Source organism: Triticum dicoccoides, chromosome 5A, assembly GCF_002162155.2.
Source record: "Triticum dicoccoides isolate Atlit2015 ecotype Zavitan chromosome 5A, WEW_v2.0, whole genome shotgun sequence".
Taxonomy (NCBI): Eukaryota; Viridiplantae; Streptophyta; class Magnoliopsida; order Poales; family Poaceae; genus Triticum; species Triticum dicoccoides.
Window position 1 is genome coordinate 628,510,317 of NC_041388.1, and position 14,939 is coordinate 628,525,255.

At 45.0% G+C, this 14,939-nt stretch overlaps 2 protein-coding genes across 2 annotated transcripts in view; one reads left to right on the plus strand and one right to left on the minus strand.

Annotated features, from left to right (window-relative positions):
* The first annotated feature begins 4,947 nt into the window (after positions 1-4,947).
* On the plus strand, positions 4,948-7,161 carry LOC119300216 (tryptophan synthase alpha chain-like). The gene is made up of 7 exons (XM_037577243.1): positions 4,948-5,214; positions 5,311-5,632; positions 5,730-5,806; positions 5,918-5,995; positions 6,351-6,428; positions 6,553-6,612; positions 6,713-7,161. Exons 1-7 carry the CDS (start codon positions 4,948-4,950, stop codon positions 6,845-6,847), a joined length of 1,017 nt encoding a protein of 338 aa, XP_037433140.1. The 3' UTR covers positions 6,848-7,161.
* A 6,718-nt stretch (positions 7,162-13,879) lies between these two features.
* LOC119303558 (protein SAAL1-like) overlaps positions 13,880-14,939 on the minus strand; it is a 6,482-nt gene continuing 5,422 nt past the window's right edge. Inside the window, exons 9-11 of the mRNA XM_037580688.1 lie at positions 14,687-14,771; positions 14,309-14,571; positions 13,880-14,168 (exon numbers count right to left, since the gene is read on the minus strand). Of these exons, the coding sequence (XP_037436585.1) occupies positions 14,055-14,168; positions 14,309-14,571; positions 14,687-14,771 (462 nt within the window). The 3' untranslated portion in view covers positions 13,880-14,054. The remainder of the gene's footprint in view (positions 14,169-14,308; positions 14,572-14,686; positions 14,772-14,939) is intronic.

The following is a 14,939-nucleotide window of genomic DNA, read 5'->3' on the forward strand; positions in this document are numbered from 1 at the left end:
AAATTAGACCACTAAATTCATATTTTTATATGAATTCAATGATATAAATTTTACTCCCACCGCAGTCGGTCTCATTGGTTAAATTTACGGTCAAACTTGGATCTAGAAAAGTACGGACGCATTACATTGTGGAATGGAGCGAGTATTGACTTCCTCAATGATATCATCTTCATGTCAAGATCATTGCAGAGCTATGCAAAATGAAGCATGCTGGTTCGCGCATCGGGACTATGTAGCAGATGTGAATATCTCTACCATCATCAAATTTTCAATCGTAAGGGCCACCTCCAACACGACCCTTTTCTTTCTCAACCCCCCCACCCCCAAATAAAGCGACCAGTTTTCATGATGCCTAGGCTGGGGCACCATCCGGTTCGGTTTTAGAAATGGTCAAATTTGTCTGCTGTCCGGATGTATTTGCCATCCAATGCGGATCCATGTTTGTGCGGACGCATCCGCTTGTCCGAATTACCGCAAGACGCAAAATTGATGGAGGTTTGCAGGCATCAAGACCTCCGCCATGTCGGACTTCGACACCCCTGACCCACTCAAATCCTCTTCCTGGACCATTTTTCTTTCACTCCGCCCCTCCCCCTTGCTTTGAATCCGCATCCCCTCGTCTTTCGTTGTCGTTATAGCTCTTTCGGCAGCCGCCCGGTCATTCCGGGCGTCTGCAACCCCGATTCACGGGCTTGCTCGTCTTGGGCTACGCCATCGTTCACCCTGAATCTGTCCACAACTCGGTACCCTCCGCCCCCGTCGACGCCGTCCATGGCGGATATCACGCCTAACAGGTGTTCGGTCAAATGAAGTTGAGCTTTTTTGAGTAAGAACGTTGGCGGGGTACTCGGTGATGGAGAATGGGTTATTGTAGAATGTGTGGTTGGTCGTATCTGCGAACTCTGTAGGCATGATGCACTTTTAGGCACAATGCAAACATAGTAATGGACAATGACCTCGTAGGTATGGCCTCTCAGGCCACCAACACCTCTGTCGTCGTCCATGTCGCTGTTGTCGCCGCCGCCGCCACCAGCGTCGTTGTCATCGCTTCCGTTTGAGCTACCACCGCTGTCGCCTGAGTGGCAAAAGGCCCACCAGGCATCGCGACATCCATGTCGGACCATCACAACGCAGACGCTGGACCACATCTTTCAATGCCTTGCACCACTTGTTGTTGATTGTGTGGTTGCGGATGGCGCAAGGTGGCTAATTATGGGCACTGCCTCGTCAATTGGGCCAAAGTCTGTTGAACGCTTGTGCTAGGTGGGATGGGCATCCTCGATCTACAATGCATAGGTCACTCCTAGCGGCCCCGATTGATTTGGCTGCACAAAACTGACCCCTCACGCCCCTGACTATTGGGGAACGTAGCATGCAATTTTAAAAAAATTCCTACGATCACGCAAGATCTATCTAGGAGATGCATAGCAACGAGAGGGGTAGAGTGTGTCCACGTACCCTCGTAGACCAAAAGCAGAAACGTTAGGTTAACGCGGTTGATGTAGTCGAACATCTTCGCGATCCAACCGATCTAGTATCGAATGTACGGCACCTCCGAGTTCAGCACACGTTCAGCTCGATGACGTCCCTCGAACTCTTGATCTAGCAGAGGGTCGAGGGAGAGTTCCGTCAGCATGACGGCATGGTGACGGTGATGGTGATGTGATCCGCGCAGGGCTTCGCCTAAGCACTACGACGCTATGACCGAATGAGTAAATTGTAGAGGGGGGCACAGCACACGGCTAAGAGAATAACGGTTGTGCTTTGAGGTGCCCCCTACCCCCGTATCTAAAGGAGGACAGGAGGAGGCCGGCACCAGGGGCGCGCCAAGGAGAGGGGAATCCTACTAGGACTCCAGTCCTAGTAGTATTTGCCCCCCCCTTTTTTCCTTCTCATGGAGGGGGGAAAGAGGAGAAGGAAAGGGGGGCGCGCCCCCTCCCCTAGTCCAATTCGGACTCCCTATGGGAGGGGGTACGGCCACCTCTTGTGGGCTGCCTCCCCTCTCCCGTATGGCCCATGTAGGCCCATTACTTTCCCCGGGGGGTTCCGGTAACCCCTCGGTACTCCGATAAATATCTGAAACATCGCGAAACCATTATGGTGTCCAAATACTATCATCCAATATATCAATCTTTACCTCTCGACTATTTCGAGACTCCTCGTCATGTCCGTGATCTCATCCGGGACTCCGAACAATCTTCGGTCACCAAAACACATAACTCATAATACAAATCGTCATCGAACGTTAAGCGTGCGAACCCTACGGGTTCGAGAACTATGTAGACAACCGAGACACATCTCCGGTCAATAACCAATAGCGGGACTTGGATGCTCATATTGGTTCCTACATATTCTACAAAGATCTTTATTAGTCAAACCGCAATGACAACATACGTTATTCCCTTTGTCATCGGTATGTTACTTGCCCAAGATTCGATCGTCAGTATCATCATACCTAGTTCAATCTCGTTACCAGCAAGTCTCTTTACTCGTTCCGTAATGCATCATCCCGCAACGAACTCATTAGTCACATCGCTTGCAAGGCTTATAGTGATGTGCATTACCGAGAGGGCCCAGAGATACCTCTCCGATACTCGGAGTGACAAATCCTAATCTCGATCTATGCCAACCCAACAAACACCTTCAGAGATCACCCAGTTACGTTGTGACGTTTGATAGCACACAAGGTGTTCCTCCGGTATTCAGGGAGTTGCATAATCTCATAGTAAAAGGAATATGTATAAGTATGAAGAAAGCAATAGCAATAAAACTTAACAATCATTATGCTAAGCTAAAGGGTGGGTCTTGTCCATCACATCATTCTCTTAATGATGTGATCCCGTTCATCAAATGACAACACATGTTTATGGTTAGGAAACTTAACCATCTTTGATTAACGAGCTAGTCTAGTAGAGGCTTACTAGAGACACAATGTTTTGTCTATGTATCCACACATGTATCAAGTTTCCGGATAATACAATTCTAGTATAAATAATAAACATTTATCATGATATAAGTAAATATAAAATAGCAACTTTATTATTGCCTCTAGGGCATATTTCCTTCCCTGACAACACCTCCGTATCCCTGTGGCGTCAAGGTGCAATCTATCTTCCGTGCATCCATTTCCTGGGTGATTGGCGCCGTACACTTACCATTTTCGGGAGGATCATTGGTTCAATGGATCTTCCATCTCTGAGATCGCTCTACTCCTTCACGTGATGGTTCATTGACGTCGGCAGAAAGGGTGCAATGTTCGCGAGGGCCTGTTGGATCACTCTATCCTCCGGCGCTGATCCGGTGAGTGTCCCTGTGGCGCCAACTTAGGGCCGCTGCCCTCTCCAGTGAGCCTGACCGCATCTCCTGGCAATGGACGTCTGATGGCGCGTATTCTGCTAAGTCATGCTATCTAGCCCTTTTCTCGGGATCGACCACCGCCCCCTCCTGGCATCTCACCTGAAAATTTGGGTGCCCCTCTGCATTAAGAACTTCCTCTGGCTCGTGATCCAAGGTCGTTTCTGGATGGTCGATCGGCCCATGCATTGTGGCCTCCATCATGCTCTGCTCTACCTCCTTTATGACCAAGAACCGGACATAAGGGCATGGCCAACGCGCCACTGTGGACGGCTGCCCCAGCGCTTGACGTCACTCTAATCTGTCCATGTAGGCACAACTAGTAGCTTGCAGATCAAAGCGTGATCCTGCAGAGGAAGTAGCCTTCCTCATGACAAAAGCGAGAGAGGGCAAAAGCTAGAGACGGTGTGAGCTAGCTCCTCCTTGTGCATGTAAAGTAAGGTAAAAAGCAAGGATGTATATATATGTCATACGTGGGCTTGATGGGGCAGCTCTACGCGTTTAGTGTTTGAGAAACTAAATGATGCCCTATATATCTTTACTTAGGTGGAAGAGATGAGGCATTAGGAATGTGATGCCCTCTTTGTACATGCCCTAATGCAACATCATCAAGGATGACGCCTGATCCAAGATACTTAGACTACCCACAGTGAGAGTAATATAGATGGTAACATCGCACTTATCTAGGCAAAATAGATGATGTGGCATATAATAAATGAAGAAAGAGAGGCATGTGGTAACATATCTACTTACTGTAACATCACATATATTAAGAAAAAAATGAGCCTACAACGTAATAAATGCAGAGATGCATGACACACTACCCACTGTGGAGGTACTAACATAGACTAGTAACATATGCATGTTACTACTTAGTCTTTTCATGCATATGACACTAGTCTAAGTTACTACCTCCACAGTGCAAAATATCTTAGTAGTAGTAACTTATTTCATTTATTGCCTTATGAACTCATTTATTGCCTTATAGACTCATTTTACCTCGGGAAGCGCTATGTTACAGTAACATATTATGTTACTCCAAACACCTCTCTTCTCATTAAATACTTGCCACATAAGCAAAATTGTCTTGGAGTGTGTTAAGTTATTACCTAAGTTACCCCCACTATGGCTAGCCTTACGCCCGGTCATCGTATTTGTCCTTGTGCGATTCTCTCTGCAATTGCTACTTTCTACTCCTTCTATCAATGCAATGATAAGCAATGCTCGTGCGTATTCGTTTTTCTTTTCTCATGTGCTATTGGTGTCCGAAGAAAGTGAATCATTAATAAATTAAATTAAACTACCAAAAAGTAAGACGTAGTTCTGTGGCCGCGTGCGGTTGTGGTTCATGGTGGAGATGGAATCAACCCCACCATTAGTTTACTCGTAGCCGCGTATGTGTATTCCTCTGTCCGAAGCGCCGACGGCGGCCGCGGCTGCTGCTATATAAACGGACGCGCACCAACATTTCACCTATCACGTCCAGAAAAAGTCGAAGTGTTCTCTCTGCTGCTCGTGTATATCTTAGCCACCTATCTGCCCACACAGCAACGTCGGTTGACTGTCCTGCCTGCCGTCCGTCGCGCTATCTGCATGGCTTTCGCGCTCAAGGCATCTTCCTCGGCTCCGTCGTTGAGCCGCCCCATGCGTCGCGGCACGGTGGCCTCTGTGGCGGTGCCCGTGCCGCTGCCGGGGAGGCCCGTGGTCAGAGCAGTCGCCGTGGCGGCGGTGGCGTCGCTCGAACCGGCGGTGACCGTGCCCGCGCCCGCGCTTGCTGGGAGGTGTGCGTCACTGTCCGCGGCCGGCAAGCACGGCCTGTCGGTGGCAGAGGCCATGTCTCGGGTCAGGGCGAATGGCAAGGTAAGTGCGCCGAGCGTACTAAGCTCAGTTCGCAGCATGCATGCACGTAAAATATCGATGCTAATCGACGAAGGCTTTACTGTTGCGCGCGCGCAGACGGCGTTCATCCCGTACATCACCGCCGGCGACCCCGACCTAGCGACCACGGCCGAGGCGCTCAAGCTCCTTGACAGCCTCGGCGCCGACGTCATCGAGCTCGGCTTGCCCTTCTCTGACCCCTCTGCCGACGGGCCAGTGATTCAGGCATCCGCGGCGCGGGCGCTAGCCGCTGGCGCAACCACCGACGCCGTGATGTCGATGCTGAAGGAGGTGACGCCGGAGCTGTCTTGCCCCGTGGTCATCTTCTCTTATTTCAGCCCCATCCTGCGCCGTGGGACAGGGAGTTTCGCCGCGGCTGCCAAAGAAGCCGGTGTCAAAGGTAATCAACTGAGTTAGCAAACTAAATATTTTATGCGACATTGACAATCCACACAACAGATTTGCTAATTCGCACTTGTTACATGGATGTACTCCAGGCCTTATCATACCCGATCTTCCATACGACCAGATACATGCTTTCAGGAAAGAGGCCATAGAGAACAATCTAGAGCTGGTACGTGGATCGGTCCATGCCCCTGTTATACATTATATAATGCAATGCTAACATAACTGAGACTTAAGCCAGTCATTAAACATGATATTTTTCTTCAACAAATGATTGTAGATCCTTCTTACAACACCAGCTACAACATCAGAGAGGATGAAAGAAATCACAAAAGCTTCAGAAGGGTTTGTTTACCTTGTAAGTTGCACAACACACATGCGTACAATCCTACTCTCTATGTTCCTTAATATAAGACCTTTTAAAGATTCCACTATGAACTACATACGGATGTATATAGACATACTTTAGAGTGTATATTCATTCATTTTGCTTCGTATGTACGCCCTCCGTAAACTAATATAAGAGCGTTTAGATCACTAAAATAGTGATCTAAACGCTCTTATATTAGTTTACAGAGGGAGTAGTCTATAGTGAAATCCCTAAAAGGTCATATATTTAGGAACGGATGGAGTAGCTTCTTATTCCAATTCTGGCTTTGTGGTCAAGATATCATGATTAAAATTTCAGTCCCCTAATTAATTGCATTATGCAGGTAAGCGTCGTTGGAGTTACAGGAGCTAGGGCGACAGTAAACCCACATGTCAAGGATCTTCTTCAGGAGATTAGGCAGGTTTGTAGAAATTATTTTTAAAACCATCAAATCTTCTCTCTTAACCAGGAAAGAAACGATGTAAATTTCCCCCTTGTAATATTTAAAGTATCAACAGTCACATATCTTTTGTAATTGTCCATAGGTCACAGATAAGGCAGTGGCGGTTGGCTTTGGCATATCGACCCCGGAACATGTTAGCCAGGTAGATAACACACCGAAAGATTCACCAAAAAAATTAATCTTGATTGAACAATCTCAATAAGTTTATTACATTGCTGACCTCCACTTATGAATGGACACAGATTGCCAAGTGGGGTTCAGATGGAGTGATCATTGGTAGTGCAATGGTGAAACAGTTGGGTGAAGCAAATTCTCCAAGAGAAGGATTGAAGAGGCTAGAAGTATATGCCAAGAGTTTGAAGAATGCACTCCCATGATATGCAATTAAAATGGTTAATTATTTGTGGTGGCAAGGCAACATGGTGGTACAAATTTAAATCGGTAGAACGGTAGAAGGTATTTGCAATTTTTCTGTTGCAAAAAGAGACTAGTGTTTACCTTTATATATAATTAGTGTTTGCATATGCTTTTCTTCCTTTGTTGTGTTAACTTGGGAGTGTTAATATCAAGTGAATAAAATAGTTACACTACCGACCTCCACTCATGAGTGGACATAAATTGCCGAGTGGGATGTAGATGGAGTGATCATTGGTAGTGTAATGGTGAAACAGTTGTGTGAAGTGGCTTCTCCAAGAGAAGGGTTGAGGAGGCTAGAAGACTTCGCGAGGAGCCTCGGGGATGCACTAAATGATTTGTAACATCATAGTACATTCCCTAGATCACCATGATATGTGAAAATAAAGGAAGTGAATTGTTCTTGTTGGTCAAGTATGAAGGGGTGGAAGCAACATAGTTGCTTGTTATTTTTGTATGGCAAGAACACAAACGACTAACATGCCAACGAGCCGATCACGGCCCGCGGCACCACCTTCCACCCGCGCTACTACCCCCATGCCACTTTCTCATCATACGACTACTAACCAGGTGCCTCACCCTATATGAAGAACACGAGCAAGATAATGTTGTCAGTGATACTGAGAGTATTCCTCAACTTGAAAATGCTCTTGTGGTATCATTGCCTCATTCGGAGCACAACTTAGAACGGAATCTTTTATTTATATAGGTGATGCACCAAACCTAAAAATCAACGGCGAGTTTTGGGAAGAGATGCATCCAGCTCCCACAAGGTGAAGTGCATCCCCACACTCCTCCTAAAGAGATTGCCACATATGTGGTGAATACTCCACACTCGCCATTTGAAATCACAATAATGGAGGTCGAAGACCATGAACAACACTGTTCTCCTTTTAAAAGGCTTCACAAAGTCCTCGGGCCTCCACCCCGTCCCATGGCAAGCATTCATGAAGAAAATGCCTCTACCACAGTTCATGAAGTGAATGAGATTGCATCTGCATCAGCCGATGAAGAAGTTCCACATACTCCTGAAGCAAATGAGCAGCTCAATGAAAATGTCGAAGCAAATGAGACTGCACCAGTCAATGCCTCTGATATGGAAGAATCAGCAGAAGAGACAGGTAGGGATGATGAATAAACTGTCAATCCAGCTCAAAGGTTGTGTCCAGACTCAAGATGCCTGAACGCGACGAACTAGACTATAAATTGATTGTCCATAAGATGAGATGTGCTAAGTGCTAACTGCTTCATATCGGGTAGTCTGATGTGGATTTCAGATGGAACTGTTCCACGGTCGAAGCAAGGTGGGTCAGCAGGTAGGCTGCAGCCGCCGGATTAATCCAATTATGGTCTCATCTTCGAAAAATTAAGTTTACTTTGCAGGGAGATGAGACCCATACCAAGACATAACAGATGGATGGATGGAGATCTAGCTAGGCGCACAACACTATTATATACTTTGGGCACTTTGCACAATCTAGGTGCACTTCTTAAACTTATGTAATCAGCAATCCATAGGAACATGTCGGTCCCTCTTCATTGGTGCTAGTGTAAGTTCAAATTTGTTAGTGACGCTGCATGTCTAAAACTCCTGTAGGTTGATTCATTGATTTTGATCGATATCATTATCCAAGAAGCCAATTAATTGATTTGGGATCTGTTGTGGTGCATTATTTCTAAGCTTGCACTGTTAGTGCCATCTAAAAATAATTCTAGTTTTTTAATAGTATGAGTAAAATGGCTAAATTGCACATGAGAGTCTAAATTAGTTTAAATCATAGCAGTCTCATGTTTTCTTCAAAGAGTTTTGTGGTTCCATAAATAAGTCATGAGGAACATTTGGATGCAAGCACCCATTTTTCATGAGAGACCTATGTTTGTACATTTCAAATCTTCTCCCTTTATACTCTGTGAAGTTATCTCAAAGCGTATGAATTTACTTTGGTACATGTTGATTCTATAAGTTGATGCATAGGCTTGAAGTAGAGGACCTTCCTACTCAGGTTTCAGTTTTCTCAATCCATACGTTTGTGCAAATGTCATTTTCTTGACTGGTTATTCAGTAACCTCGCACATGTCCATTTTCTCTTTATATCGTCAGTATTAAACTTTATACATAATACCTTATATGCTTGGGTTTAGAGCATTGCAAATCAGGGTAGGCTATGCATTTGGAAAGTTCATGTTCTATTGTAGGTTTTCCTGATTGTCTGGCACCTTATTAGGAGACGACGACCGCAACCATGAATAGGTTTAAATGTCGCATTGCTTCCATTGGACGAACCATTATAGAAAACAACTGGGCATAAACTTATAACATAAACCGTTGCTGCTTTGTTGTTTTTATCCATGATGTTTTCTTTAAGCATATGCTAATCCCACGCTATCTTCTATTTTCACTTACATTATTCCTAGGGCTCAAGAGATAACCACATTATTTTCACTTACATGTTCATGATTCCTTCGGTGTCTCGCAGCTGGATAGGTGGGAGGTGACACGTTCACTGTTTGGTTGACTCATCCATGACGTTGTTGCCGCCGTCCAGAGGAGCTGCTCGGCCTGCTACTCCACGAGACTCCCTAGCAGCAACTGAGAGGTTCCATGGGAACAAGCATCCATGGTTGTTGCCTCCGTTCGCACCGTCCCTTTACTGCGGCCCTTTACACCCTCAGCTGATCCAGCTCATAGAAGGTCGGTGCTTGGTATAATTCCCCTCCCCTTCACCTTCTCCAACCCCTGTAGTTTTAACTCTCGTTCTGATCCTATTTGTAATGATATGCTTGGAATAGGGGAATGGAAGTGGTTTCTCTCTATTGAGGAGGACAAACAGAGATAGAGGAGGAGGTGATTTGCTAGGCATTATGCTGCGAGGATAGAGACATGGAGGTCAGTGGCAGTATCGATGCCTTTTTCCTCTTCTACTCGATTTCTTAACATGTTTCCTTTCACTGTTAGATTGTGAAAGTCCATGTGACGTTGGTGTCAAGATGAGCGGCCGGGCTTGCTGATATTGTGTCAAGTAGATGGTTCTATTATTAAAAACTTATCAATTGGAGTAGGTTTATATAATTGTTTTTCCTTGAGAAGCTTTTAACCTACTTAACACTTTTGTTCAGAATTTTATGTGCTCTTTTGTCAGAGATCGATTGATGGTTTGGTTGGGATTGTATGATTTAGCCTATTCTTGGTGGCAACTAATTAGGCATCGATACTGTGAATTAATAAACACTCGCAGCATGACTTTTTTTTTCCCCCGGACATTTTTATTTATGTGAAAAATACATTGTTTGGCGATACACTAATTCAGAATATTCATGCTTCAATTCATCACGAACTTTATTCCTATATTTTTCTGTGTACTAATGTGTCTTTTTCTCTATCCTTTTTTCGGTATACTAACGTGTCTTTGTTTAGTGCAATGACGAGGTTTCCTCCATGCTTCTATACAAATTCGAAGGACAAGCAGATGTTGCGGTCTGTATGCTACTCTATGTATCATCTTCGTCCTGAATAGCGCTGAGGAACAATACAAACTTATATGTAATTGGCTAGTGCTTGCTTTACTTAAGACGCCCACCGTTCTATTTCCGATTTCTTGCTTGGTCATGTACATGTCTACCATACCATATTGTAGTTAAAGTTTCTGATGTACACATGTTTCCACCACAAACATGAAAGCGAGTTGTCCCTATAAACCCATGATACCCACAAACATTTTTAGATCGTTATTCACAAGTGCCTTGTAGATCATTATTCACAAACCGAGCAATAGCCATATGCTACATATGGATTTCTACTAACTTAGCATTACTTGCTTGACCAAAACATTAGGACCGGCACCCTCACGCCAAGGCGCGATACCGATCTAATGGACAGAGGGAGTAACTAGAACCGCTTCCCTAAAAAAACTACATGCTGTAACTTTTAGGAGATGAATAACTCGAAAACTGCCACAGGAAAGTGATGATTTAAACTTGAAAATCAACCCCAACTCAAAATCCTAAAAAAAAAAACCTGCGGGATAAAAAAATTGTTGGTAAAGGTAATATATCAATATCAAGATGATATAAAAAAAATATCAAGATGATATTAATTATACCTGACCGACCTAAACCATGCTTTTTTTGAAAAGGAGAAAACTCAGTGTTGCTTCCCTGAAAAAACTTCTCCAGCAGACCCTTTAAAACGCACGAAACTATAAAATAACCGGCGATTTACAGTTTTAGGCGGAAAAAACGACCCGAATAAAACCCGTAAACGACTCCGATCTATAAGTCTTTTAAGAGGCACATTAAAAAGCTCCTCCCGATCTGTAAAAACATAATTTTCACGTCCACTTCTACGATTCCCCTAGGAGAAAGCACTTGACGGGAGCCCAACTGACATGAAAACATCCGCATCCGCCGTCCGCGCCACCCCGGACGCCAGCCACCCGCCCGGCCGCCCCAGCCGCCGCCCGCCAGCAGCCCACACGCCCGTGTCTCTCCTGACGGAGGAGCTAGCTAAGGCGACTCTGTCCGCTTGAATCAATTCAGCTAGCTACAGCGACGACGGCTCCATATTTGGCCGTTTGGACTGATTCAAGCTAGCTAGCTTCATGTGAGTCGTCCTGGACGCCGGCGATTCCATATTCGGCCATTTTATGTGCTGTTCGCCGACTTCGTAGGAGCGAGCTAGCTGGCTATGGACACGGACGAGAGAAAGTTTAAATTTGAGGGGTCTGTTCGGCTGCAGCTCAAACCGAACTGTATTTTCCGCGAACCGAAAACTTCCACGATTTAAGGGGTCTATTGGAGATGCTCTTAATAGCACTGAACCTTGGTAGCATTATAGGCCACAATGGAGAAAAACAAAATTCATAGCCGACTTCAGGGCAAAAAGAAAAACTGCGAGTACAAAAAGTGTGAATAATAACTTTTAATATAGTGCCTTTTCTGTTTTTTTTTGCATCCAAAATACCATGAAAGTCATTTCTTCGCCGAACTTTTTACGCCAGTATAACACTACATCATTTGTTTCCAAAAAGTTCCGGGAATTTTTTGTCTTTTTCTACAACTTGCATTTTGTTTTTCAATCCAGGTGCATTGGCACTGGTCAGGATGTAAGTGGCGTTGGGTCCCAGTAGTCCCACATATGCCACACACCAAAAAAAGATCAAATGGCGTTGGTGGATGTCCATAAAAAAATAAATGGCACAAATGGTTAGCCTAGAAAAGCCCATGAGGCCAGCGGCGGACCACAACACTCCACGCGCACCCAGCCATCACGTTTTCCTCAGCAAAAAAACAAAGAAGAAAACGCCGCGTTCGACATGCCCTAGGCGCCGTCGCCGCTGCCTCCACCGGCACGCCTCCCCAGTCCATCCCTTCCTTCCATCTCACCGCCGTCACCGCCATGTTTCTCGAAGAGGCCGCCGTCGGGAAGCGCCGGGGACCGAGCCGGGTCTTGAGGGGGTACTATCTCTGCAATCCTGACGATACTGTCTTCAGCTCCGGCGGCGGTGACGTCGGCTTTGACGGCGGGCGCAGCTTGGGACGGCGGATGAGACCTTCGGCAGCGACTTCATTGTACATCTTCTCTGCTCCCCCTCACGCTCATCTGCCTCGCCCCCTCTGCTGCGACGCAGCCTATGGGAGATGGGACCGGTGGATGCCGGAGTAGTAGGCGGTGAGGATTGATGCAGATTCAGGCTGCAGCAACTTGATAACTGAATGATATATATGGAGCAAGGTTCAGACTTCAGACACCTCATCGCATGCCATCCCTTCTAGGCTTCTAGGTAGATGAAAGGTTCAGACTTCAGACACCTCATTGATGCAGATTCGTCGCTCTCCATTACATCTTGGTAGCCAGAATCATCCTTTGGGTTCAGCTTTGATAATCTAAGTTGTAGATAAATGTTGAATCTAGAGATTTTTTAGAGTAGGCAATTTCCTGTACTATGTTTGCTCTATACTGAATGATTGGAGGGGGTACTAATTATGCCTGTACTAATGGCACTGTATTGCACTAGTACTGTATATCAGTGGCAGTTTGCTTTGTAAATATGTGGTACTATGTGGACACCACGTACGTCACAAGAAAATTAATTGGACTATGACATAGTCCCATATAAGAAGTGGTGGTCAGCACGGGCAAGTCCCACAATGTCCAGCGAGCTGTCCATTTACATCCTGAGGCACTGGAGACGCAAAGATCCACCATGCATTGCACACACCCTAACCTATTTAATTATTACCCTCTCCGTTCCAGAATATAAGGTGTATTGGTTTTCATGCAAGTCAACCATTTGAATGTTTGACCAAGATAATAGAATAAAATAACAACATCTGTAGTACCTAAAAGATAAAATATGAAACTACTTCTCATAATGAATCAAATAATATAAATATTGTACTGTGTATATGGATATATATTTTCTAAAAACTCGGTGAACCATGCGATCGTTTGACTTTTGGAAAAAACAAATACACCTTATATAAAGGAACGGAGGGAGTACTTCTCTGAAGCTGCTGGGATGACAGTCTTGCTTTCTGACAGAAATCTGCCTTGGCGTTCATGGGAAATTCATTCTCTAACTTACAATAGGGATGAATGTACAGGATGATAGTTGCTGCGCTTTGTGACTTTACAATAGGGATGGCAGCCGATTTGATTCCAGTCAAAGCGGGTGCAGTTTTTTTTGCCAAAATGTAAAGAGAAAACTGGCATTCAAGGTAGCGATGAAAACCACATGTGCAACCATGTTTCAGGTTTACATATCGATTCAGATGACAGAAATAGTTTTTACCCAGAAAACGAAAACTTTAGACCAAATTTGCGATTTATCAAACTTGGCAATCACACATCTCCCAAAAAAATGGTATCCCCACCCATGTCCAAAACTCGTATATCCCCAAAGAAATTTGTATCCCCACCCATATGCCCAAAACTCGTATATCCCCCAAAAAAATTGTATCCCCACCCATGTCCAAAACTCGTATGTCCCCACCCATGCCCCTAGTTAATCTCCATTCGCCGATTTTACAGGTTGCCGTAGTCTAAAACGACAGTAGGTTATAACCGACTCCCGGTTCCAAAATCACAGCGGCCACATGCCGCATTCTCTCTCAGGTCAGCAGCGTTGATTACAAACAGCAGCAAGCTTGTCAGTGGAGTGGAGTTTCCGGTTAGTGGAGCGCCTTCTGGCAGTAGCTCAGCACCTCCTGAGCATTGTTGATGGAGTCTCCAGTCGAGGACTTCACCTTGATCCATCTCTCCATGAAGAAGGAGATTGCCATGAGCTGTCACAGATATTTTGTAGCATAGGAAAAACAATGCGATTGCTGCTGCCGAAATGTATCCCATCATGTTAGTTTGTAAATGTAGCTTAAGATCTAGATTTCCATGAAGGGCAAATTGTATATATTGTTTTAGAGGATACACATCTCGATGTCCATTCCTTCAGGAGAGCATCCTCAGGTGTTAACTTCTCTTCATCAACCACCTGACTCTCGAGGTCATCTTTGATGAGGCCGAACTTGCCTGAGAACAGAGACGCAAACTGGTCGAGGGACGAGGAGTTCAACTCAGTTCCTTGCACTTGTGCCAGAATAAGCGATAAGATACTCCAAAGTGCATATCGAGCTTGGTCATCATCAGGGACCTCTGGAAGAACTTCAAGTAGGCCCTCCAGGAACGGTAAATCTGAAACAATTGAAAGACTGGATCAATGTAATGGCACTAAATGCAGTGCACTGCTTAGCAAATACAATAGTTGCTTAGATAATAAGATAAGTGCTAAGAAAAAAAATGTGCCTACCATGGGATATCTTAGGCACCAAATGCTTTCCATCTGTCAAAATATTTGACATTACGATCACCACCGAAGCACAATAGCTTGCAACCTGAAGAAGAGTTTGTGAATAAGAATACAATTACCATGCTTGACTTGCATTCCTACATCTGAATCTACAGATCTTTCAAGTGAAACATCCTAAGTCACCATAGAGGTTGCAGGGTAAGAATTAATGCAAGGTGAAGTTTGCCAAATGAACAAATGGGGCAAGGAATGT

Excerpts from the sequence above, each read along its gene's own strand:
- LOC119300216 (XM_037577243.1), top strand. The coding sequence starts at position 4,948 with ATGGCTTTCGCGCTCAAGGCATCTTCCTCGGCTCCGTCGTTGAGCCGC. Across the intron at positions 5,996-6,350 it reads CAGAAGGGTTTGTTTACCTT|GTAAGCGTCGTTGGAGTTAC; the intron begins GTAAGTTGCACA and ends TGCATTATGCAG. Across the intron at positions 6,613-6,712 it reads CCCCGGAACATGTTAGCCAG|ATTGCCAAGTGGGGTTCAGA; the intron begins GTAGATAACACA and ends GAATGGACACAG.